This window comes from Panthera pardus, unplaced genomic scaffold (assembly GCF_024362965.1).
Source record: "Panthera pardus isolate Hobbes unplaced genomic scaffold, ASM2436296v1 HiC_scaffold_11, whole genome shotgun sequence".
In the NCBI taxonomy this organism is placed as follows: Eukaryota; Metazoa; Chordata; class Mammalia; order Carnivora; family Felidae; genus Panthera; species Panthera pardus.
The window spans coordinates 85,406,108-85,432,994 of NW_026526666.1; the positions used below are offsets into that span (position 1 = coordinate 85,406,108).

The 26,887-nt window shown below is 40.6% G+C and overlaps 1 protein-coding gene across 12 annotated transcripts in view; it reads right to left on the reverse strand.

Annotated features, from left to right (window-relative positions):
* Positions 1-26,887, reverse strand: part of LOC109256754 (mediator of RNA polymerase II transcription subunit 18) — a 131,577-nt gene that overhangs the window by 99,085 nt on the left and 5,605 nt on the right. The window contains exon 1 of one of the 12 annotated variants that reach the window (XM_019432376.2): positions 1,014-1,142. The exons of 7 other annotated variants lie outside the window; for them this stretch is intronic. Coding sequence is in view for 1 of the 5 variants with exons in the window: in XM_019432385.2 (XP_019287930.1) it covers positions 25,588-26,141 (554 nt within the window). In the remaining 4 variants the exon portion in view is untranslated. Of the gene's footprint in view, positions 1-1,013; positions 1,143-25,222; positions 26,142-26,887 lie in introns of those variants that run through there. 4 more of the 12 variants (XM_019432381.2, XM_053898737.1, XM_053898741.1 and 1 more) reach the window with 4 other exon arrangements.

Here is a 26,887-nt window from a genome sequence, read left to right on the forward strand (position 1 = left end):
TACTATCCTCCCTCAAACTGGCTTCATTTCTATTACTTGGTGAACTAGCAGTCTCTTTGTTGCTTTCTTGAAGCTACTAGGTTTCTGGTTTCGCTATAACGCAGATCCTTCTATTAATGGACGTTTCTTCCAACTTTGCTTCAAGCAGAAGAAATAAAAGGATCGCGGGTCCGAAGGGAGACGAACTGGGCGCCTGGATGAAGTCCAGTAACTTTTTTCTGCATGCAATGAATGAAAAGCCTGCTCGCTGCCCTATAAATCACTTTCTCTTCTCCGAGATTCAAGACGTATGCGAACTACCATTCTGCTCAACCGCACTGGTTCTTTGGTTCCCCGATCACAACTGCAACCTATACAGCAGACACGGCAGCAAATTAGGTCCCTTCCCAGTATCCCGGGGAGGGGGCTCACTTCTTTTCCGCAGGCCCATCCCCCTACCGAGAAAAATGCCTGGAGATTCGTGTCCCAAAGCCGCGCGGGGCTACATTTCAGAGTTAGACAATAACCTCAAGGGTTTTCAACAGAAACTCCGTCTGCCACTGCCTGGCTCCTAGCCTCCGCTCTGCCCAGCCGGGATGCAGAGGTCCGACCCATGACGGGTTTTTAAAATGGACTTTGACCTGATCCGGTTACCGTAACCGGATCCCCTGGGACGGGCCCCCATCAAGGACCGGCCCGGAGGGCTCCCCGGAGGAGGCGACCCCACGCACTGGCACAAAGGGGCAGCCCAGACAAAAGGGCCTCGCCAAGTCGCGGGAGGAGGGGAGGGCCAGCCTTCGCGGGACACACTGCAGGCTGAGAAACCACGGCGGGACCGTTGTGGGAGGGCGGAGGAGGAGGCGGCGGCCCCGGCCCAGCCCGCCCCGCCCTGCCCTGGACCGACAAGTTCGCGGTTCGGGCCGTTACCCCCCGCCCAGACCGCGACCTCATTGCGGAGCTTAGAACGCGGCGCGAGCCTAAGAGACGCCCGCAACCAGACCCAGTGTACTTCTCGCTCACTTTCCCTTGCTCACCGAAATCACCCGGGTGGCCGCCGCCGCCTCCTCAGCCTCCAACAGTAGCTTCCCCCGGAAATCCTACCTGGCCCGCCCGCCGCCAGGCTGCAGCCAGAGCCTTCGGCCCTGGGGAGGGGGGAGCCGAGGCTGGCCGGACAGTGAGGGGTAGGAAGTGCCCCCGCGGAGGCTCACGGGATTCGTAGTCTCCAGCCAGAGCCAGCTGCTTTGCGGGCTGGACAAGATGGCGGGAACGTCTCCGCCTTATGCTCCGGGTCTGTAGGCCTCACACGGCCTCTCTGGGCATGCGCCACCCGCTGCTGGCAACCTTGGTATGAAAACTTGGACTGCTTAACTAGTGCCCGCGGGCAAAGGTCTTTGGACGTAGGAGCACAGAAACAAGTTCAGCTGCAGGCAGTGTCTAGGGAGGAGCTGACGTACGTGTGCTGTTTTAGAAAACCATGTCCAGCCCCTATCTGGTCAAATTTCAAATATAATTTCTGCAAAAGAAAACGCTATGGAGCGCCTGGGTGGCTCAGTATTAAGCGTCTGACTCTGGATTTTGGCTCAGGTCATGATCTCATGGTTTATGAGTTTGAGCCCTGCATCTGGCTCTGTGCTGACAGCGAGGAGCCTGCTTAGGATAGTCTCTCTCCTATCTGCCCCTCCTAAGCTCGCTCGCTCTCTCTCAAAGTAAATAAATAAACTAAAAAAACCCAAAACAAACTATTGAGGGCCAGTTTAAAATACAAAAACTTAGAAGTAAGTTATCCTCAAGGTGTCTGGAGGGCTCAGTCAGTAGAGTATGCTACTCTTGATCTCAGGGTTGTAAGTTCCAGGCCTTCTAAGGTATAGAGATCACTTAAAAATAAAATCTTAAAAAGAAGGTGGAGGAGGAGGAGGAGGAGGAGGAGGAGGAGGAGGAGGAGGTGGAGGAGGTGGTGGAGGTTGTTATCCTCAATCTAGTGTATAAAGAAGCAACCCGGGAATCATTCTTGGCACCTTCTTCAGCCCACTAAGTCCAGTCAATCTATATCCCATAGACCTCACCGTTCCATTTCCTCTATCACCATTAACTAGAGCAAGCAACGGTCCTCCCTCGCTCGTCTCACTAGTTTCAGGCCTCTGGGCTCTTTTCCTCCAAACACCATCCTTGCTGCTGCCAGATGATCTTGCTAAATGCCAACCCCATTGTGTCAAGTCCAAATTAGAGCTAAGTGTATAACCTAAAGCTGCTAGAGGAAAATGAGGGAAAAAAATCTATATGACCTGCAAACACACAGTCATAAAAGAAAAAATTGATAAATCTTAAGTCATTAAAATTAAAAATGTTGCTCTTTAGGACACTTATGAAAATGAAAAGGGAAGCCACCCACTGGGATGAAATAGCAGCAAAACCTACATGCAACAAGGGACTGATATCTAAAACAATTTCAACTCATTAAGGCAAACAACCCAGCTTAAAAAATGATTTGAACAGATGTTTTACAAACGAAGATAAACCTGTGGCAAATAAACCATGAAAGATGTTTGGGATATGCAAATTAAAACCACAATGAGATAATCTACACACCATGACTTGTAATATCAAGTGATCAAGTGTTAACAAGAATGTAGAGCCACAAGAATTCTCATTCACTGTTGGTGGCATTGTAAAATGATACAACCACTTTGGAAAGCAGTATTGGAGTTTCTTTAAAAATTAAATATACACTTGGGCGCCTGGGTGGCTCAGTCAGTTAAGCGTCCAACTTCAGCTCAGGTCATGATCTTGTGGTTTGTGAGTTTGAGCCCCAAGTTGGGCACTGTGCTGACGTCTCAGAGCCTGCAGCCTGCTTTGGATTCTGTGTCTCCCTCTTTCTCTGTCCCTCCCCCCGCTTGCACTCTGTCTCTCTCTCTCTCAAAAATAAACATTAAATTTTTTTTAATTAAAAAAATTAAATATACACCTACTATATGGTCTAACCATTACACTGTAGGTATTTACCCAAGACAAACTGAAAGCATACATCTACACAAAGACTTGATTGAACATGAATGTTCATAGCAGCTTTATTTGTAATAGCTTAAGATTGGAAACAATTCAAATGTCCTTCATACTTATACAATGGATACTCTTCAACAATAAGAAGGAATGAACTATTGATTCACACAACATGACGAATCTTAAAATTATTGTGCTGAGTAAAAGAAGCCAGACATAAAGGAGTACATCCTGTATGACTCCGTTTGTATAAAACCCTAGGAAAACCAAACTCTAATGAAAAAAGATCAGTGGTCACCTGGGGAACCAAGAAGGCAGATGTATGGCAGCCAGAGATAACAAAGGGGATAAGGAAACTTTTGGGGGTGATGGGTATATTAATTATCTTGATCATGGTTATGTTTTCAAGGCTGTATAATGAGTTTTAAGTATATCAAAACTTATCAAATTGCACACTTTAAATATGTGAGGTTTATTGTTCATCATTATACTTCACTAAACCTGAAAAATAGGATAGTCAATAAACTGTTGGGGGGTACCTGGGTGGCTCAGTCAATTAAGCAGTCAACTCTTGATTTTGGCTCAGGTCATGATCTCGCTGAGTTCAAGACCTGCGTGGGGCTCTGCACTGACAGACAGTATGGAGCCTTCTTGGGATTCTCTCTCTTCCTCTCTCTCTGCCTTCCTCCATGTGTGCACATGCTCTCTCTCTCAAAATAAATAAACTTAAAAAAAAATGTTGGGGCACCTGGGTGGCTCCGTCGCTGAGCGTTGGGCTCTTGATTTCAGCTCAGGTGATGATCTCGCAATTGTGGGACTGAGCTCCACATTGGGCTCCTCGCTGAGTGTGGAGCCTGCTTGAGATTCTCCCTCTCTCTCTCTCTCTCTTTCTGCCCCTCCCTCCTCTCAAGATAAATAAATGAACATTAAAAAAAAAAAAACTGAAAGAAAGAAAGTAAGAAAATCCTTCAGTGGCTTCCTGGTACTCTTGGGCAAAAAAAAAAAAAAAAAAAAAAAGTTACCATAGAAGCTGTAATTGTGGAGTTTCAATATCATTCATGGGGAAGGGGATGGATAGGGACAGCAACTATGAAATCCCAGGTAAGTAATGATGGTGGTAACAGTAGTGTTAATAGCAGTAATAATAAAAAGTCCTATTTTTCCTTGAGCATCTCTCATGTACCAGGTATTTTACATATGCCTTGCATTAGGATTCCCCCCAAAAAGCATAACTAGAGACAAATACTAGTTTCAGGTAATTTACTTGGAAAGTGATCCCAGGGACTTACTGTGAGAGCCTACAGTAAAACAGGGAAGAAGGAGCCAACACAAGGGTGCATTGCTCACTTGGCAATCCTACCAAAACCATGTGAGGATTGTCTACAATGCCTCTCAGCATTGTCTACCCAAAGACTGCTCTGAGGAGCATTTGTCCATTGGCTCCCATCCCCCATGGTAAATCCCATGGGATTGCCCCAGGGAGTATCAACTCCTCTTGCATTTGGAACAGGGTCCCACCAGAGTCCTATATCTTGGTTTAGGAAAAGCTCCAGGACAGAATGCAGAAAGATGGAAGGAGAAGTGAAGCCCTTACTAAACTGTTTTCTGCAGCTTCAGCTAAAAGCTAAGGTAGCTCTGTGAGGACGTGAGATAAGGCAATGGGGGTGCCAGACCACTTGCAATGCTCAGGTTTGTCCATTTTCTACATTAGATCTAATCTATCACCCTGTCTTCAAGGTAATGGCCTGTGACAACCTTGACAAAAGATTTGGTGGCACTCATCACTCTTTGCAACATGCTATATGTTGCCCCACATGCCTTTTGTGCCTTGTAATACACGACACCCAAACATATGGATGCTTCTCACAAATGATAGTAAGTGAAAGAAGCTAGACCGAAGGAGTATATGCTGTATGGTTTCACAAATATACAATAAAAAACAGGCAAAACTATTCTGTTGAAAGTCAGGCTAGCAGCCACCCTTCAGGGTGGAAGAGCAGTGTCTGGAAGAAGGTGAGAGGGGGTTTTCTGGAGGCTGATAATGTCGCTTTTTGATCTGGACCTGGGTGCTCGGTCCATGGGTGTCTTCAATTTGTAAATATTCACTCATGGGATATAGATACTCTTCTGCCTGTATATTATACTCAATTTTTAAAATGGGAAGTGGTCTGCACCAGGCCTCTTGTCTTCTGAGAGACCAGTTAGCAGTAAACACTCTTTCTAACCATTAATATTTCTGGATTTGGGGCTCATGGGCACTATTGGTGTATAATGTTAAGAGCATAAGCTCTGGCAATAAAAAACTGTTCTGCCACTTCCTGTGTGCTACTGCCCAAGTTATTGAAACTGGTTAACGTTCAGTTCCCTCACTGTACAATGGGAAATACAATAGTACTTATTATGTAAATTGATGTGATAATTAAACAAAGTAACATACATAAAGTAGCCAGCACTGTACCTGACATACGTTAAGTACTCAATAAACAATTACTATTACGAGTAATATGTTTTTGTCTTTCTGTTTTTATTAAGTTTCCAATTTTTCAACAATGAACATGGATACAGGCTATAAGTGCAAGGATATTCATTGTAGTACTGTTTGAAATCTCAAACAAAAAAATTGGAGATAAATTAAATATGCATCTACTGGAGAATGCGCAAATCAACTGTGATATATTCATGATACAGAATAGCACAAAGCAGTTAAAGTGAATAAATGAAAACTGGAGGGATCAACAGGGACAAAACAAAATGTTAAGGGAAAAAAACGAAGTTGTAGGAGGTTACATATGGCCTGATACCATGTATATAAATTTTTAAAACATCCCAAACAATACTATATACTGTTTAAGGATTTATCTATACATAGCAAAAATATAAAATCATGTGTGGAAATAAAATATTCAGGCAAATGATTACTTCTTGGGGAGAGGAGAAAAGAATGGGTAAAAGGAGGAATATATCAGGACTTAAAGCATATCTGATATTTTATTTCTTGAAAGCAATTTTAAGAAACAAATGATAAAACATTAAGATTTGACAAAGTTGTGACAGCGATTTGGGTGTTTGTTATATAAATGTCTATTTTTCTATATGCTTGAAATAGTTCTCTATTAAAAAAATTTTTTTTAACGTTTTACTTTATTTTTTGAGAGAGAGAGACAGAGTGCAAGCAAGGGAGGGGCAGAGAGAGAGGGGGACACAAAATCCAAAGCAGGCTCCAGGCTCTAAGCTGTCAGCACAGAGCCCGATGCGGGGCTCCAACCCATGAATGCAAGATCATGACCTGAGCAGAAGTTGGACTCAACTCACTACGGCGCCCCAGTTCTCTATTAAAAAAAAAAAAAAAAAAGCATGGAGCAGAGCAGTGTGCAAAATATTCTACCCTTTTTGGGGAGTGGAAAAGCAAGAGTTTGATGCTTAACTGACTGAGCCACCCAGGCACACTGAGAATTTTTTTTTTAAGTTTAATTTTTATAGTTTTATTTATTTTGAGAGAGAGAGAGAACAAGTAGGGGAGGGGCAGAGAGAGAAGGAGAGAGAATCCCAAGCAGGCTCCATGCTGTCAGCCCAAAGTCCGAGGCAGTACTCCAACTCCGAAACTGTGAGATCATGATCTAAGCTGAAATCAAGAGTCAGACACTTAACCTACTGAGCCACCCAGACGCCCCCATAATTTGTTTTTTTTTTTTTTTTAAGCTAAAAAAGTGTTGGAGAATCAATGAAACAAGTTTCCAGCTATCACATTTTAAAATCACGGCCTGATGACTTCACCATAGTTTCAAATTCTGAGAGCTCTTTCACAGACGCGAATGGCTCTACGAACCTGGCTGTTCTCACTGGGCTGAGAACCAAGGCCAATTAACTGGCAAAAATGAATCAGACCAATCAGAGAGCAATATGCAAATGAGCAACTCTGACTGTATAAAGTGCTATAGCATTGAACATTGCAGAATTTAGAGACTGCCACCTGCAGGCCAAATCTCTCAATAGACGGTTCATGGAAATAATCTAGGGGGATTCTTCTCTCAATTGAGTCCTCTGTGGGACTCTGTATTGGAGACGTACATAAATTTTTCCCTCTCCCCTGCAGCCCACTACTCCGCCACAACCCCAAACTGGTGATAGTAATTCCTAAAAGTAGACACTATGGCATCAGATTGTCTGGCTTTACCTTGGGTAAAGCAGATACCTCTTCTATACCTCAGTTTTCTCATCTATTAAATGGTGATGATAAAAATAGCTCCTCTGTACAGACGTTGTGAAGATTGAATCAGACCATGTAAACTGCTTAGCACAATGGCTGGCACATAGTGAGCACAAATATTAACAGTTGTTGTTAGGCAGAGCTTCAGAAGCTTCTCCCATTCAATAACTGACAAATTGTACCTTGGCACACAAGAGTGTAGTGGAAAGACCTTTAGTACCTGGCTCTCCCACTTAGGGCTTGTGACCTTTGGCAAGTCTTTTAACCTCTTTGAACTTTACTCGACCTCACAGGTGGTTTTGGATATTACATGACATCATCTATATAAAGCACCAATCACAGTGCCTGGCATAGAGTGGACAGTTAAATGGAGTGACAATGGAGTGATGATTAATACGGGAAAAGATACCAAGTATAGGCAAAGGTTGAACAGCTCAGGTTGCAAACAGGCAGGCCACAGGTGCTCACTAGCCTACAGATATTTTGGTTTGGCCCTCAGTATTTTATAATTTTTAAATTACTTTCTAGCTTTGAACACTGAAATTCTACCTTTAAGGTCAGATTTTCAACTTCTTTTAAAATGTGAAGGTTTAACAATGTATTGTATAAGACCTACAAGGAAGATGGCATATAACAGGGAAATTTAATTTCTTCCAAGGGAGCCAAGTAATGCTCCCTGAAGAGGTGATGTTAAAGCTGAGACATTAAAGTTAAGTAGAGGTTAGCCTGATAAAGACAGAGGGGGCAATGCTCCAAGCAGAGGGACTGCTGTGTCCAAAGGTCTTGAATCAAGGAGGCTACTGGCTCCAGGAAGCTTCAGGAAAGCTCAGTGACTAGAGCACAGTGAGCAAGGGGAAGGTGGGAAGAAAATAAGGCTCTAGTTGGCTCCCTAAGGATTTTGGACTTTACTGTGAGGACCAGTGTAGTTCAAGGCTGGAAGCTGGGAGGTAGCCAATTGGTGTAACGAACTTAGGGGCTAGGCAGTCAGAATGGAGAAAGGTCAGGGGTCAACAATTAGCAGCAGAGGAAAGAGAGGAATGCTAGTACAGTATAGGATCTATATCTAGAAACTCCGGGACAGGACAGCCTGTCTTGTCTGGCAAAGGGCAGACTTTATAGGAACCAAGTTGAGTTGGACACCAGGGTGAACATCTTATGTTCATTTTAATAGTGGGGAAATGGGAAGAATAAAGATTTGGCCAAGGACATATAACAAAGAAGATACAGAGCTAGATTCACAACACCTATCTGTAATTTGTTGCTCCTCTTACCACACTAGTTTTCTCAAGGTGAATAAACACAGCACCAATACTGTGTTGCTAATAATATCCTATTTATTGAGAGCTTGCTAAGTGTTAGGCTCTATGTATATGTGCATTATTATCTCATTAGTTCACGCAGTTAACAAATTTAGTCCACCCAGGGCACCTGGGTGGCTCAGTCAGTTGAGTGTTCAACTTAGGCTCAGGTCATGATCTTACAGTTCATGGGTTTGAGCCCCATGTTGGGGCTTGCTGCTGTCAGCATGGAGCCCGCTTCGGATCCTCTGTCCCCCTCTCTCTCTGTCCCTCCCCTGCTCAGACTCTCTCTCTTCTCCCAAAAATAAATAAACATTAAAAACAAAACAAAACAAAACAGGGTGACTGGGTGACTCAGTTGGTTAAGAGTCCAACTTTGGATCAGGTCATGATCTTGCAGTCTGTGAGGTCAAGCCCTGTGCTGGCCTCTGTGCTGACAGCTCAGAGCCTGGAACCTGCTTCCGATTGTGTCTCTCCTTCCCTCTCTACCCCTCCCCTGCTCTCACTCTGTCCTCTCTCTCTCAAAAATAAATAAACTTAAAAAAAATTGTTTTAACCAAATATCGTCTATCCAAAATATTATGTACCAAGGGACTGTTAGGCACTGGACACACAGGAATTAATGAGACAGACACCATCCCTATCCTATTGGAGTTCACAATCCAGAAAGGAAGTGAGTAGTTGAAGTAATTATAGAGAGTAATTGGCAGGTACTTTAGGGAGAGTGTAACAGTGAACCCAGCCTACTATGGGCGGCAGGTAAGGCTTTCTGGAAGAAGTGACAGTCAAGCTGAAAAAGCAGGAGTAAAACATGAGGAGAGACTATTCCAGGAAAAGAAGAGGTACTATATGGAAAGCACTATCCTCACCGTAACTTGATGAGATAGGTGTTATGATTATCCCCTCTTCACAGATGAGAAAACTGATGTTCTCAGAGATTAAGTAACTGACCCACTAGGCAGTGCTAGAGCCCGGATTGTAAGCCTGGATCTATCTAGACCAAAGCTCATCCTCTTAGCTGCTAAGTTAGATATTTCTATTAGCTTGTCCTTTCCTTCGAATGGTCAGGTGAGTGGAATGGAATATTAATTGAGATGTCTGCAATGCAGGAAGTTGAAATCATGGCTTACAAACCATTTAAGCATGTCTGTGTCAGGGTCGGCTGTCAATTTTGGAATGACAGCTATCTAGTGACACAGCTCTTGTGCTAATGCCTGAATAGATGTTTAGCTCAACTAAATATGATTCAACAGCTAGGTACTGAGTGCCTACTTTGTGCCAGGAAAGGTCCCAGAGCATGTAGATAAAAGAGCTAGAGTTCAAACCTAGGTCCACCTGACTCTAAAATTTGGGCTCTAGACCATTGCACTGCACTATCTCTGCCAGGATAATCAGCTTATAAAAACCCAGGGGAATGTGGGATGATCTGCAAGGCCAAATACACATCCAGGAAGGGGAAATAAATGTCAGTGCTTTTAAAACCTTCCAGGGAAGTAGAGAAACAGGAAAAAAACAACAAATAAACAAACAAAAAACAATGTGTCTAGTAATTAGACACTAGTTAATCCCAAAAAGAGAGAATTTACCCAAAATATTTATAAATGATTCTTTTCTATCATTTAATTCAGCTTAAATTTGCCTCAAGACTTATCTTTAAATTTAATCAGTAACTAAAGTTCAGAATTTTTGGTATCCAGATACACTTCCTTTAATTCTCATTTTATATCAGTGTGAGAAAAAAAATCTATTTCCCAAAAATCAGTGTCAAGCAAAAAAAGTGATCCCATTCAGTATGGGTACAAGCTGTATGCTTAGCAAACTGGGAGAAAAGAAATCCTCTGCAGGAGGTGGCCACCAGCCCTGAGCTATGCGAACATTCTGTCTGCGGGCAGGGAAGTGTGCAGCCTCGTTCCAGATGCTCAGATGTGACCAGAGGTGAAACCTGTAAAGTGGCCAGAATTGGTTCTGTGACACACGGATTGGAAAGATCACGGCTGTGTTCAAACGTACGATGTTTGCAGTTCCATCTGCTTATTTACCCTCCGTCTGAACAAAAAAAAGGCAAGAAAAGAAACTAATATTTACCAAGTGCCACTTTGTATAGGGTATATTTTTTGCCTCATCAATTCATCTAGTACTGTAGAAATGAGTTCAGAGAAAGAGGTAGAACTTCTCTCATAGCAACTATAAAAACTTACTTATTATAGTTTAGCCTGTTACTAAAACAGTAACAATAGCTTCCATTTACTGAGTGCATACTATGCGCCGGGCACTGTGATGTGCACTTCTCCTACGTGATTTCATTGAATGACAACCTTATGGTACAGGGACCATTACCCATTTTACAGAAAAACAACAACAACAACAACAACAACAGATGTTCAGGAAATTAAGCAACTTCCCAAGGCCACATGTGAGCAAGTGGCATCTGTTCACATGTCCATCTCCCCACCACACCAATCACTGTAAATTTAAAAAATTTTTTTTGAAGTTTATTTATTTATTTTGAGAGAGAGAGAGCATGAGCAGGGGCAAAGAGAGAGGGAGACAGAATCCCAAGCAGACCCTGCACTGTCAAGCGCAGAGCCCGACATGGGGCTCGAACCCACAAATCATGAAATCGTGACCCCCAAGCCGAAACCAAGAGTCAGACACCCAACTGACTGAGCCACCCAGGCACCCCTGTAAATTTCTATGTCTTATTCATCTTTGTATTCCTTGTCTCTAACATTGTGCCGGGCACAGAGTAGGCAGAATCCAGTTAATATTTTTGAATAAATAAAAAACAAACAAAATTTCTCAAGATAAATGGTAGAGCCACCATCAGGATTTTAGGTCTTCTGTCTTCCAGTCTAGTGTGCTTTCTTTCCATAATTAAATATTGCCTACCTAAATCTGGATCCTGATTAATCATTCACATGCTTCTTTCACTCTGGAAATTCCTATTAGACACCTTCCATATGAGTATGATAGAGTGATTCCACTTCTCAGTCTTTATCTTACAGAAATACTAGCACATGTGTTTGACAATGTATTACTAGGGTATCTGCTATTGGCATTTCAAAAAAAAACTGAAAAATAAATATCTGTCAATAGAGATATGATGAAACGGTATATCTATAGAATATCATACAACTTTAAAGAGAGTAAGGTAAGTTAGAGAAAGACAAATATCATATGATTTCACTCATATATGGAATTTAAAAAACAAAACACACAAAGGAGGAGAAAAAGAGACAGAGACAAATCAAGAAACCCTTAATTATTGAAAACAAACTGATGGTTACCAGAGGGGTGGAGGGAGAGGTTAAAGAGGTGCTGGAGATTAAGGAGTACACTTGTGATGAGTACTGGATGATGTACGGAAGTGTTGGATCACTATATTGTACACCTGAAACTGACCAGTGTGGAGCCCAACACAGGGCTTAAACTCATGACTCAGAGATCAAGACCTGAGCTGAGATCAAGAGTTGGACGCTTAACCTACTGAGCTACCCAGGTGCCCCTGCATCCCAAAGATTCTAATAGGGTGGGTTGGGAAGATTTGGACAATCATCAGGTTTAGCCAATGCTTTTTTTTTTTTTTTTTTTTTAAGTCTATTTATTTATTTTGAGAGAGAAAGAGAGCACAAGCAGGAAAGGGACAGAGAGGGAGAGAGAATTCCAAGCAGCCTCACGCCATCAGTGCAGAGCCCTATGGGGAGCTCGATCCCAGGAACCAAACCGTGAGATCATGTCCTGAGCTGAAATCAAGAGTCAGATGCTTAACCAACTGAGCCACTCAGGTGCCCCAGCCAATGCTACTTTTGAAACACTTTATCCACCTAATGTTACTTTTATATTCTCTTTATTGGATTATTCATTTTATTTTTTTGTTTCTTCAAGTGCCATTTATTTGCATTCCTTCAGTATTTGCATTTCAGGTGATTCATGTCCTTAAGGGGTCGGCAAGTGCCGCCCAAACTCTTTTTGTTTAGAGTAGGACTGACTGTAAGTTCTTATCACCTGCACTTCCTTGGGCCTCAAGGAATAAATCATTCCCGTGCTCCCAACTGCTATCTTATCTGGCTAAATGATAGAGTCCTTGGAGTTATCTCCTAAAAATCTAGATATAGACAAGGAGTGTCCATCACACCCACCTGCTCCTACTTTGGCCACCAGTGTCCACTGTCCAAGGAGCCTCTTAGGATTCTTGGCCGGGGTTGGGACTTCACTAACCCTGATGACCTTGCCAGTTTGTGTCCACCTCAAAATAATGGAGCAATTCCTCAAAATTCACACTGTAACAAAATGGAATATACTTCAAAAATGGTGGAAGAGACCATTCTCCTCTACCTTTCCACATTCTGTCACCGGGGCCCCAGAGTAGCACTGCTGGAGACTTGGAATGAAATAGGAAAACAGGGGCTACTGGGTGGCTCAGTTGGTTAAGCATCTGACTTCGGCTCAGGTCACCATCTGACTCACTCTGTGAGTTCGAGTCCTGCATCTGGCTTGCTGCTGTCAGCACAGAGCCCACTTGAAATCCTCTGTCTCCGTTCCTCTCTGCCCCTTCCCCACTAATGTTCACAAATGTGTTCTCTCTCTCTCTCAAAAATAAATAAACAGCAAAAAAAAAAAAAAAAAAAAAAAAAAAAGGAAATAGGAAAACAGTTTTAATTTGTAGTTCCTCTCTACAGAAGCATTCTTCTCCATGCAAGCTTTTCTCTTCCTGCCCATCATTATAAGCCAGCCAAAAAAAACTTATGCAAACGGTGGGAGCACTACAGCGCAGCACTGAGTCTTGAAAAGCTATGTTTGAAGGCAGCCTAGGTTAAAATCCAGTTCTGCCTCTCACGGCTGTGACTGTGGCATGTTTCTCCATGAGCCTTGTTTTCTCACCAGTAAAATGAAGACAATGATATCTATCTCAAAAGATTGTTGTAAGAGTTTAAAACACGGCAGTTTTTGTTTTGAGCACGGTGCCTAGAACATAGTAAGTGCTTCATAAATGGTAATGATGATTATTACCTGTAGACCACCTACCTCTTCAGGCACATCTAATAAAGACTGAATTTCAGAAGTGGCCCCAATCTATAGCCAGTCTGGGACCCACCACAGCATTTTGAGTCATTTCTTAAAAACAGGACACACCTTATACTGACAAATGAATATTGTTTACTTCAAAGTTGTCATCACCTTGGAGGCAGCACACTTATTCCAGAGATGTCTCCACTTTCCAAACCGTGATTGGGATGCCCAATTCAGAAACATCTACAGGGTCTATGACACATCCTCACTGGTGGCAAATCTTCATCTTCTATAAAGATAAATTCAAGTTTTGAAATAATTAGAGGGCACCTGGGTGGCTCAGTCGGTTAAACATCTGACTTCATCTCAGGTCATGATCTTGCGGTCTGCGAGTTCGAGCCCCACATCGGGCTCTGTGTTGACAACTTGGAGCCTGGAACCTGCTTCAGATTCTGTGTCTCCCTCTCTCTCTGCCCCTCCCCTGCTCGCATTCTGTCTCTCTCTCTCTCAAAAGTAAATAAAGATTAAAAAAAAATTTTAATGAAATAATTAGAAGTGAATAAATAGGGTACAGAAGAAAATGAAGTAGGACTGATTTTCTTATATGGATCTCACATAGATTATATCCTTTTAAAATAAATTAATATTTTAGAGATAACAGCAATAAAGTCCATTTAGATTAAAACAAAAAAGAAAACTACCCACAAGCCTAGGGGTTCTTTAATACAACCATTATCATTTTGGTGTGTTTTGTTTATCTTTCCTTAATACACAGTTTTAAAAATAGTAATACTAATAATGTACATATATAATGTGTAATGTGCTAATCTAACTTAAAAATATTATTTAAACATTATTTAATATTCTATAATAAGCATAAAATGGCTATAGAATCCTCATAAGAATAATTAAAAATTTTTTTTAATGTTTTTTTATTTTTGAGAGAGAGACAGAGTGTGAGTAGGGGAGGGGCAGGAAGAGAGGGAGACACAGAATCTGAAGCAGGCTCCAGTTGCTAAGCTGTCAGCACAGAGTCCAACGGGGGGCTTCAACTCATGAACTGTGAGATCATGACCTGAGCTAAAGTGGGACACTCAACTGACTGAGCCACCCAGGTGCCCTCTTCATAATAATAATTTTAAAGGCTGCATAATATTTCATCAAATGGATATGCCAGAATTACTTAATTGCTTCTCTTTTGCTAAACATTTAGATTGTTTCAAGTTTTTGGTTTTTTAAAAAAATTTTTAACTTTTATTTATTACTGAGAGACAGAGAGAGACAGTGCATGAGCATGGGAGGGGCAGAGAGAGGGGGAAACAGAATCTGAAGCAGGCTCCAGGCTCTGAGCTGTCAGCACAGAGCCCGATGTGGGGCTCGAACTCACAAACTGTGAGATCATGACCTGAGCCGAGGTCAGTCACTTTACAGACTGAGCTGCTCAGGTGCCCCTGTTTTTTTTTTTTTTTTTTTTTTTTTTTGAAAGAGAGAGAGAGAGTGTGTGTGTGTGAGCAAGTAGGGGAGGGGCAGAGAGAAAGGGAGAGATGAGGATCCAAAGGGGGCTCCACACTGACAGCACAGAGTCCGACATGGGGCTTGAACCCAGGAGCCCTGAGCTCATGACTTGGGCCAAAGTCTGATGCTTAATCGACAGAGCCACTCAGGCGCCCCTCAAGTTTTTTTTTTTTAAATTATTATAATATATATAGCTTTCTCTGTGATTTTGCTTATTCTCTCAGCCTGGGTTATCAGAAGTGGGACTGTTGGATCAAAGGGTATGAGGATTGATGGTTCTTGATATTTACTTCCAAATTGCTTTCCAGTAGGTTTTTATTAATTTATAATGCCACTAGAAACACTTGAATAATACCCATTTCACTGCGTCTTAAAAAAGCACTTAGTATTGGGGCATCTGGGTGGCTCAGTCAGTTGAGCATCCAACTCTTGATTTTGACTAGGTCATGATACTAAGGTTGTAGGATGGAGCCCCGAGTAGGGCTCTGCACTGAGCACGGCATCTGCTTAAGATTCTCTCTCCCTCTCTCTCTGCCCCTCTCTCCTGCTTGTGCTTTCTCTCTCTAAAATAAAAAGAAAGGAAGAAAGAAAGAAAGGAAGAAAGAAAGGAAGAAAGAAAGGAAGAAAGAAAGGAAGAGAGAAAAGAACTCAGTATCACAATTTTAATAAATTAGGAGCTGGAAAAACATTTCACCCAAACCAATTTTGAGGTCAATTGCTTTGACTTCCCCCTTCGCCCCACAAAAAATCCCAAAAAATTATATGAACAATAGCAAAAATTTGTAAGTAAATGTGTAGTTTCTCCAAATGAGAACTTTGAAGGGAGCTGAGCCACTTATTTAGATGTGCATCTTCTGCTATACTTGTGTTTTTTTGTTTTTTTTTAATTAGTCTCATCACTTCACATTCACACCTCCAAGGAAAACATGGAAACAATTATCGTCAACTTGACAAAATAACAGTGTGATGACTCATATCCTGTTCACCTCTAGAGTTCAGTTTTGGTTCTATACTGTCAGCCCCACTATGCTAAGAACTTGCCACTGTCTAAGGGCATTCTGGACTGTGGGTCCATCTCTCCTTTGAGAAGAGGGGAGACTATCTTTTAAACACCAGACACACCAGCTAACAAGAAGGGCACAGACAGGGTGGAAAATGCCAGTCACTCTCACTCCCCTACTGAAGAAATGATCTTTTCCTGTTCGGTTTTCTTTAAAAATTATTATTATTTTTAGGTTTACATTTATCATTTAAAAAAAGGCAAAACACTAAAAAGTACAGCATTATTTCTAACAGCAAGCGATAACTGTTAACATTTTGAAGTATTTCATACCATTTTCCCGATATATATGTTTTGTAAGTAATAGCATACCATACACATTGTTTTTAAATTTTACTTCACATAGAAATAATTACAGCTTATATCTATAAATGTTTACTATGGGACAGGTATAATCCAAGTATTCTTACATATAACTAATTTAAGCCATAAGGAAGCAATATTAATATTCCCATTTACTGATAAGGAGACTGAGGCAGACAAGTAATTTGCCTAAAGTCACAAAGTTAATAAGTTAACTACCTGGAATATTTTTCCATATCATTAAACTCGTTACTACAAAATTTTTTGAAGGGCTGCAAGATATCTCATTTATGAATAAAGTTTCATTTAATTATCCCATCTCCTTTTATGTGACATCTAGATTATTTCCATTGTTTGCTGCTATATACACATCACCAAGATGACCAGCCTTAAACTACACCTTTGTGCACACCCGTAATTATTTCCTTAGGGTAAATGCCTCAAGGACAGTTGCATCGGATGTATATCTTCAAAAAGGTGTTCCTTTCTCTATGTTCTCCATGACATTGAATGTTGTAAATTTTACTTTTGTCTACAGCAATGTTTTAAAATTCATTTTACCAGTTCTGAGAAGTAAGTTCAAGCATTAAAGCATGAATGATTTCTCTAGAGTAAAAAAAAAAAAAAGCCAGGGTCTCAAACCTCCCCCTTTCCATAATCTCCTCCTGCTTTTTACAGATGCTGAATCTCATGGCTTACACACTAACTCATCATAAAGGAATGAGGAGTGTTAACCTGGGACAGACCAGCTCACAGAAGCAAGATTCTTGTGGCGTACAACTCAGGATTCACTAATCCACTCACTCACTTATTCGATAAATATTTGGAAGGCTATTATATGAGTAATACTAAGGGAGGCAGGGGTTATGGAGTTCACAGAAATAAAATAGAACATTGCTAAATAAAGCATGTAGCACATTACCTGGCACATAATAATTGGTCAATAAATAATATTTATGCCAGGCACTGCACTAAATGCTTGGTGAGTGGATTATTTCATTTAATCCCTACAATAGCCTCTAGAAACTGGGTTCTTTCATTATTCCCATTTTGCGGATAAGAAAACTAAGGCCTAGAGAGGTCTACCCAGCTTGAGCAACATACTTGTGGTGGAGTTCACATTTGAACTCAAGATTCCAGAGTCTTAACCATTATGCTATACTATAAAACACAATCCTTCCCTGTAAAAAGTATATTAATAAGACTGAAACTGAAAACAGCTATCAAGTATTAAGCACTTAAATGCCAAGCAGCACTCTGCTAGGTCTTTATACATATTGGTCACTTAATTCATATGACAATTCTGTGAAGAGGTATTGTTATATGCCTACTTACAGATAAGAATACAGACATTCTGAGAATTTAAATAACTTGTCTAAGACACACACGGCTATTAAATGGTGGTATGAGAAGCCAAGGTCTATAAAGGATAGCTATACAGAGAACACAATGAAAAGTGAAACAAATGATGCCACTTAGCTGCCATAAAATATCAGAAGTCAGGAAAAAAAGAGACTTTGTGCCCTTCTTGTGGTCTGGGAATGATTGCAGGACAGAAAGGGAAAATTCTGGTAACTGTCACCTGTGTCGAAAGCCTTTATACAGGTTAGTTCATCAGATCCTCTATGCAATGAAGGTATCCTCAGTTTCACAGATGAGGAAATGGATTCTCTGGGAGGCAGATGCAGTATGTGCAAGGTCACATGGCTCGTAAATGGCATGGCTAGAATTGGAACCTATTTGTCTCTCAAGCCTGAGCTCTTAACCACTGTTACATGCTTTCCATTGTTTGATCCTTTTTGATTATGTAAGAGTCACACAGGCAGAGATGAGTGGGAAAGGCAGAGGAAAAGGTGTTAAGAAAGATAATACAGGGGCACCTGGATGGCTCAGTCGGTTAAGTGTCTGACTCTTGATTTCAGCTCAGGTCATGATCTCACGGTTCGTGGGTTCAAGCCCCGCATTGACCTCTGTGTTGACAGTGTGGAGCCTGCTTGGGGTTCTCTCTCTCTCTCTCTCTCTCTCTCTCTCTCTCTCTCTCTCCCTCTCTCTCTCTCTGCCCCTCTCCCACTTGTGCTCTCTCCCTCTCTCTCTCAAAATAAATAAATAAACTTATTAAAAAAAAAAAGAAAAGAAAGATAATACATACACAAGTGTGTTGAGGTGTATAAGGAAAAGGAAGCAGACCTGCTTGGTCATTCATTTGGGGAAGGAGACCTTTGTTCACATAACTTTTATGACTATACAAACTGTATAAATGTCTGTTTCTGCCATTATAATGGGAGCTATTAAAGACAGGAACTGTATCTTAGCCATTGCTGTAACCCAGCACTGAGCATAGTGCTTAGCTTGTAGTTCTAGCAGAGAGGTTGGAAAAATAGGGAGTAGTCACTTTGCATAGATCTCTGGATGACAATGAAGGTAGTCCACAATTGAAACATCCTAAACAAAATAACAGGTACTCAAACCCAACAGGGTTTTTAAAAGATAATATCATGATGCAATGGAGTGATGCCAGGAGTGCAAGGATGGCCCAATAGCAGAAAGTCTGTCAATATAATTCACCACCTGAATTGACCAAAGGGTAAAAATCACATGATTTTTTTCTTCCAAATGTTTACTAAATTCTAGTTAGTTAACATACAGTGTAATCTTGGTTTCGGGAGAATTTAGTGATTCATCAGTTACATGTAACACCCAGTGCTCATCATGACAAGTGCTCTCCGTAATACCCATCACCCATTTAGCAACCCCCCCTCCATTAACCCTTAGTTTGTTCTCAGTTATTAGACTCTCTTATGGTTTGCTTCCCTCTCACTCTTTTATTTTTTTCCTTCCCATATGTTCATCTGTTTTGTTTCTTAAATTCCACTTATGAGTGAAATCATATGGTATTTGTCTTTCTCTCACTTATTCCACTTGACATAATTGCACTCTAGCTCCATCCGCATGGTTGCAAATGGCAAGATGGCATTTTTTGATGGCTGAGTAATACTCCATATATATACCACATCTTCTTTACCCATTCATCAGTCGATGGACATTTGGGCTCTTTCCATAGTTTGGCTATTGTTGGTAATGACATGATTTTTCATCATACTTGAAGCAATAGCATCAAGATCAGGACTAAGTCGTGGGTGTGCATTATTACCAGTAGTGTTAGCTAGAGTATTGGAGAGTCTGGCCAATTCCTTTAGACAAGAAAAACGTGAAAGAGGTACGTACTCTCTCTGCTTGCCACTCTTGCCAATGATATGATAGTCTATATGGAAAACACAACATAATCATCAGGCAAATTATCAGAACTATAAAAGCGTTATTGATCAAGTTTGTAAGAATAGAAATCATTTTACAAAACCCAATAGTCTTCTATAACAGGAATATTCACCTTAAAATGTAATAAAAAGATAACACATCTACAATAGCAACTAAACTATAGTCTATAGCAAGGATCAACAAACTTTCTGTAAAGGGCTAGACAGTAAATAATTTCTGCTTTATGTGATCTCTGTTGTGGCCACTAAACTCTGGCATTGTAGTACAAAAGCAGTCATAGAAATATTTAAATAAATGTGGATATTCCAATAAAACTTTATTTACAAAACCAGACAGCAGGCTGACCTATACAAGTGCAGTTTGCTGACTTATGGTCTACAGAAATTAGCCTAAAAGCAATGCCTAAGAAGTTTATTACTTTTTTTTTCCAACTTGGGGCAGCTGGGTGGCTTAGTTGGTTGAGAGTGCAACTTCAGCTCAGGTCATGATCTTATGGTTCAAGAATTCGGGCCCTGCATTAGGCTCTGTGCTGTCAGTGTGGCATGCACTTGGGATTCTCTGTCCCCCTCTCTCTTTGCCCCTCTCCTGCTCGCTCACTGTCTCTCTAAAATAAATACACCTCAAAAACATTTTTTTTCAACTCTATTTCGGGACATAAGAAAACCTGAATAAATGTCATAATTGGGATAACCTCAGCAGTATAAAGATTTTATTCATTTTTTAACATTCAGAGTGACTACCAAAGGTCAGATATTGGGACATTCCTCATGAATCTTACATTCTAGAAGAGAAGCAGTAAATAAATAATCTGAAGTTGGTTAGTAATAGATGCTATGAAAAAAATTAAATAAGATAAACAGAGAGTGATGGGAATGAGTGTGCTGCTTAGGATGGTCAGGGAAGGCTTTTTTTTTTTTTTTTGACATTTTAGCAGGATTTGAAAGAAGTGGAGTGTTCCATGCAAAGAGGTCAGTTCTCCCCCCAGATTGATCTATATATACTCAATGAAGTTCCAATAAAAATTCTAGCAATAATGGTGAGAAACTGAAACTTATTCTACAATGAGTATGGAAGCTAAGTCGATTTTGAGAGGGAAATAAAAATAGGATACCTGCCCTACTGGTAGAACTGGCTCCACCACAAAGCCTCAGTAATAAAAACATGGTGTTGCTGGTACTGAAAGGAAGGAACAGACCAATGGAATAGAATGCAGAGTTTAGAAAGAATGTATATACATGGGAACTTAGTATGTGATAAATGTGGCACCACAAAGCATTCGAAAGATTGCTCACTGTACAGAGAAAAAAAAATCTGGATTTTTACATGAAACTATGTTAAATGTGGACTCGAGATGAAAGACCTAAATGTAAGAAATGAAAACTATAAAACTAATAAAGGAAAAACTGTTACCTCTGGGTAAATAAAGGCTTCCTAAAGAAGATTCCAAATCCTAAGGTCAAAATTTAGGACATCTGCTGAATTAACAACATCACATCACAGAAAAGCTTAACAGGAAGGTGACTGACAGAGTAGGAGAAGGATCTGCAATGTTTAAAACAAACAAGGAATGTCCAGAATATACCCGTTAACTCCTACCAACTAACAGGATAGGAAACCGAATAGAAAAATATGCAAAGGGTATAGATACTTTAGTTTCACAAACTAAGAAGTCTGTATAATTTCATATACAAAAAGGTGTATTAAAAAAAAGGCTTAAAAAAAGCTCAGATTGATTATGACCAGAGAAATGCAAATCAAGACAACCAAAAGCTGCCACTTGACATCCTTCAAACTAGCACAAAGTACAAAGAGGATGCGGATATGAGTTCTTGTGCACTGGTGATAGCAATGTCAAATAGCACAGCCATTCTGAAAAGATATCTGGAATATTTGGAAAACTTGAGCATGCTCATAGGTATATGGTTCAGAGGAATGTTCCACATCAATTTACAAATTTGCTTATTTTAGCACTTTTTATGGTAATAAGAGAGTGAATGACAATCTAGATTCCCATCCTCAAGGGACTGAAGGAGTAAAATACAGTGTATGCACAGTTATGTGCCTGGATTCTGGAGCTACGCTGAGTTGAAATTCAGGTTCCACCATTTACTAATTCTGACTTTGAACAATGGAAGAAGAAAATTTGAGTAAATTCTCTGTATCTCACTCTCATCTATAAAATGGGAGTTACAAGGTCTACCTCATAGGGTTATTGTGAGAAACACATGAGTTAAAACATTTAAAGCACCTGCCAGGGGCACCTGGGTGGCTCAGTTGATTCAGTGTCTCACTCTTGATTTCAGCTCAGGTCATAATATCAGTTCATGGGATTGAGCCCTGTATCGAGCCCCACATTGGGAGTGCGGAGCCTGCTTAAGATTCTCTTTCCCTTGGGGCGCCTGGGTGGCTCAGTCAGTTAAGCCTCCAATTTCGGCTCAGGTCATGATCTCACTGTCTGTGAGTTCGAGCCTGTCAGGCTCTGTGCTTTCAGCTAAGAGCCTGGAGTCTGCTTCAGATTCTCTGCCTCCCTCTCTCTCTGCCCCTCCCCTGCTCATGCTCTGTCTCTGTCTCTGTCTCTCTCTCAAAAATAAATAAAGATTAGAAAAAAAAAAAAGATCCTCTCTCCCTCTTTCTGCCCCTGTCCTGCACATGCATTCTCTCTCCCTGTCTCTCTCAAAATAAATAAATAAACTTAAAAAAAAAAAAAAAAGAATATGCAAGCTGGAAGTTATGAGGTAGGTTTATATATAGCAACAAGAGCATATCACAAAAGCAATATTAATTTTTAAAAATAAAAAAATGTTTATAGCACAGTATCATTTGTGTGAATTGAATATGGTCACATAACTCTACATATTGCAAGACAAGCATCACAGACATACATCAAACATATCAGAATGGGTGCCTATAGGATAGAGGGAAGGAAAATAGAGTTTAGGAATAAAGGGGAAGAGTACAAAACAAGAAAAGGGACTTGCCTGAATCATTATGCTAATATGCTGTGAAGAAAGGAACAGGATTTACCCATTTATGCAATCTGTAACTGAGGGGGTGGGGGAAACTATCTTGAAAACATTCAGGGGAAAGCCAAGAACAGGATTCCAGAGCCAGAGAAATAACTACCTACCCAACTTGGAAGCTGCCCCATCTTAGAACTTATCATTTCATGAGATAGTGCCAGCCTTACTGTTTAAGGTAGCTTTGGATAGGTTTTCTGTTACTTGTAGTCTAAAGCATCCTAACAGAATATTCATATAATATTTCAAGTAACTGAGATCCAAAGAGAATTATGATTTGTTCAATGTAGCTCAACTGTGGTGTGATCTAAGTGAAGGTTCCAGAAAAAAATGAACATTTTGAATAACCTACAATTTTTAGCAAGCCAAACTCTCTCCAGTGTATTAAAAAAAAAAAAAAAACAACTCTACAAGTATTAAAATGAGCAACACATTTATCCCACTAAGAACTGTTACTTAAAAAAAGAAAAAATTAAATACAAATGATAAATGGGGAAAATTTTTATAAAAGCTCTTCATAAATGACTAGATAAGATGAACAATCAATGAAAAGGCAAGTCACGTAAGAAAAAAATGTCCAGTAAACATAAAAAATTTTAATCTCACTGATGACTATTTTAAAAAGAAAACTAAAACTAGTTACCATTTATCATCAAATGGGGAAAACAAGTTTTCACAGTCACACCCAGTTTTGGCAACATTTTTGGGAACCTCATCTACCGCTGGTGGGAGTGAAAACTGGGACATTTCTGGAAGGCATTTGGCAATGCATGGCAGAAGTCTTAAAATAGTGCATACCCTTTGACTCAACAGTTCCCTAGGATTTATCCTAAAGCTAGTCAGAGATGTCAATGATGATGTCAACGATGAAAAACACTAGCATTACAGGATTATTTATAAAAGCCAAAAATTGGGATCAAACTAAAAATCCCAAAGTATGGGAATCAATTAAGTTATGGAAAATCCATAAGGGATACAGATAGCAATTATAAATATCAATATTTACACACCAGCTAATTAATAGAAAGTTGACTAATCTCTACCTCGGTTTCCCTGTTTAAATGAAGTTTTTTGTTTGTTTTTACAGAAGGACACTATAGTCTAATGTCCTGGAAAGATGTTAATGATAAACAGAAAAAGGAGGGTATAAACCAGTATATATACATTTTTTAATGTTTATTTTTGAGAGAGTGCACATAGAGAGTGCACATGAAGGGCATAGAGAGGGAGACAGAGGATCTGAAGTGGGCTCTGTGATGACAGCAGTAAGCCCGATGTGGGAACTGAACTCATGAACTGTGAGATCATGACCTGAGCTGAAGTCGGACGTTTAATTGACTGAGCCACCCAGATGCCCCAGAGTAATTTTATAAAATAAATATACCTTGGGGTGCCAGGGTCGTTCAGTCAGTTAAGCATCCAACTCTTGATTTTGGTTCAGGTTATGAGATCAAGCCCTATTTCAGGCTCCGTGCTGAGCCTGGACCTTGCTTGGGATTCTCTCTCTCCCTCCCTGTCTGCCCCTCCCCCACTCATGCTTTTTTTTCCTCTCTCTCAAAATAAGCATTACAAAATATATCTCATATATATAAATTTATAGAAGACTAGAAGGATATATACCAGAATAGAAATAGGTTATCTCTTTGAATAATAGGATTATAGGTTATTTTCTTATTTTTGTTTGTATTTAAAATTTTTTCGATAAATGTGCCACTTTGGTTAAAGGTAAAAACTACCACCTCTATCAAAAAATTTTAATTTTTTTTAAGTTTATTTGCTTGTTTGTTTACCTATCTATTTTGAGAGACAGAGAGAGACAGAACATGAGCCGGGGAGGGGCAGAGAGAGAAGGAGACACAGAATTCAAAGCAGGCTCCAGGCTCTGAGCTGTCAGCACAAAGCCTCACACGGGGCTCAAACTCATGAACTGTGAGATCATGACCTGAGCCAAAGTTGGACACTTAACTGACTGAGCCACCCAGGTGCCCCTGTTTATTTATTTAGAGAGAGACAGAGATAGTGTGGGCAGGGGAGGGGCAGAGAGAGAGAGGGAGAAGAGAGAAAACCCCAAGCAGGCTCTGCACCACCAGCACAGAGCCTGATGCAAGGCTTGAACTCACAAAACCGTGAGATCATGACCTGAGCTGAAACGGAGAGTCAGACGCTTAGCCAACTGGCACCCCCAAGCACCCCTCACCTCTATCAAACTTAAAACTAAAAACTGCCGGGCGCCTGAGAGGCTCAGTTGGTTAACTGGCGGACTCTTGATTTCAGTTTAGGTCACGATCTCACAGTTCACAAGATCAAGTCTCACACTGGGTTCCATGCTGATGGTATGTGGAGCTTGCTTCTGATTCTCTCTCTCCCTCTCCCTGTCCCTCCTCCTCTCACACTTGCTCTCTCTCAAAATAAATAAACTTAAAAAAGAACATTAAAAAAATAAAAATAAAAAAATAATAAAACTAAAAACTGCCTTTTTTTTTTTTTTTTTTTTTTTTTGTTCCAACTGGTAGTTAATCTACCCCAAATTAGCAGGGTAACAAAGAATCAAAATCACAGATGTTTTTCTTCACAGGCTTTATTACCAACTAATACAAGCTCACAGCCTCTACTTTACAAATCTGATACACAAATAGCAAAAAGAAATTCAAAAGATTTTTCTTTCTAAAAGCTAATTTATTCTGGTTTTCCATCTTTATACAGAGGAATTGGATAGATTCTTCAGGTTATCCTGAGCCTTTAATCTGGAAAGCCTGTCACAAGTTTGCCACATGAGGAAAACTGTGCAAAGAACCAACTAAGTTCTCACTGTCCTCCTTTCTGAGGGAAGAATGCCTGGCTGGCAGTGGTGGAAAGGGGAATTTACTACATTTTCTTTTTTGTAACAGGTGAGGGCAGGCCCCAGTGGCAGACAGACTGTCTTAGTCACATGAGCCTTTTGGGGTCTATTTTCTCTAGGTGAACCAGAGGTTTCAGCTGCTCAGCAAAGTTCCTCATGTCATCAGAGACCATGTCCTGCCCAGCTGGTGCAACAACACTTAGTTCCACGAGATAAGAAAGTGACAAGGCCTCAGTGCTGTCTGTGTTTCCTGGCACCAGGATGCGGAAGATCTTGTACACCATAATCTTCATGATACCCTTACGAAATAAGTGACCCTTGGCGACAAACTCATGGTCCATGCGGAAGCCCATTTCCATTAAGAAGTCAGTGAGGTTCTCAGATGTTGCAATGTCCACACAATTTCGCACCAGGGCATGGCGGTTCTTGTCTCCCATTTCTGGCTGTCCCAGGTAGCGCAGATGCCAGGGTGCCCCTCCCCTATCCATAGAACGCCGGGCCCTTAGAACAAACGGACTGGCCTGCTGGCCCTTAAGGAGGAATACCATCTCATGGTCAAGGAAAGTCTCAGGTTCCATGTTGTCGCACAAACCACGAAGGCGGTGGATGAGGCTTTCCAAACTGTGATCTAAAACGCTTCCTGAAGAAGGAAAGAGCATTGTTGAGTCCCATCTTTAATTTAGGGTACTGGGATTAGTAAAAGATTGAAAAAGCTTCAATGAAAAACCAAAACAGTTTACTGCAGTGTTCTGTAAAGTACTGGTCCAATATATGAGATTTTTGAGGGATTATACTGCCAAAGTATTGGACAACATTATGATAAAGTTAATTCCCTTTCAGTGTTTTGCATTGTCTTATCTGGTACTAGAAAGTCCTTAGGCCTTCTCTAAATGCTAATCTCCAGCAGGCTTTGGGCTCAGAGTCTTTAACAGCAAGAGCATCTATCTAGAATAATAACAACACTCTTTTGTTGTCATTTATTTAAAAAAATTATCTTCTATTTCCAGCAAACACAAGTTTTCCATCTATAGGTTATAACATTTCTTTTTTACACACTATATCGAAGTAAGAGAACCAAATGCTCCATAGAAATACACTAATCTTTGTTCTCTTATTCATCCTCCTAACAGCATTTTGGTAAGATTATTAGATTATACCCACTTTAAAATCTATCTTCTCTTGGCCTCTGGGACACAACTCTTAGTTCTTCACCTAATTCACTGACCATTCCTTTTAAGTCTACTTTGCTGGGTCTTTCTCATCTTCCCTAATTACTAGAGGATCCTAGGACTCAATCCTGGTCCTCTTTATCAACAATCTCTTCCTCCCTAGGTGACCTAATTTAATGTTATGGCTTTAAATATCATCTATGGCCTGAGGACTCCC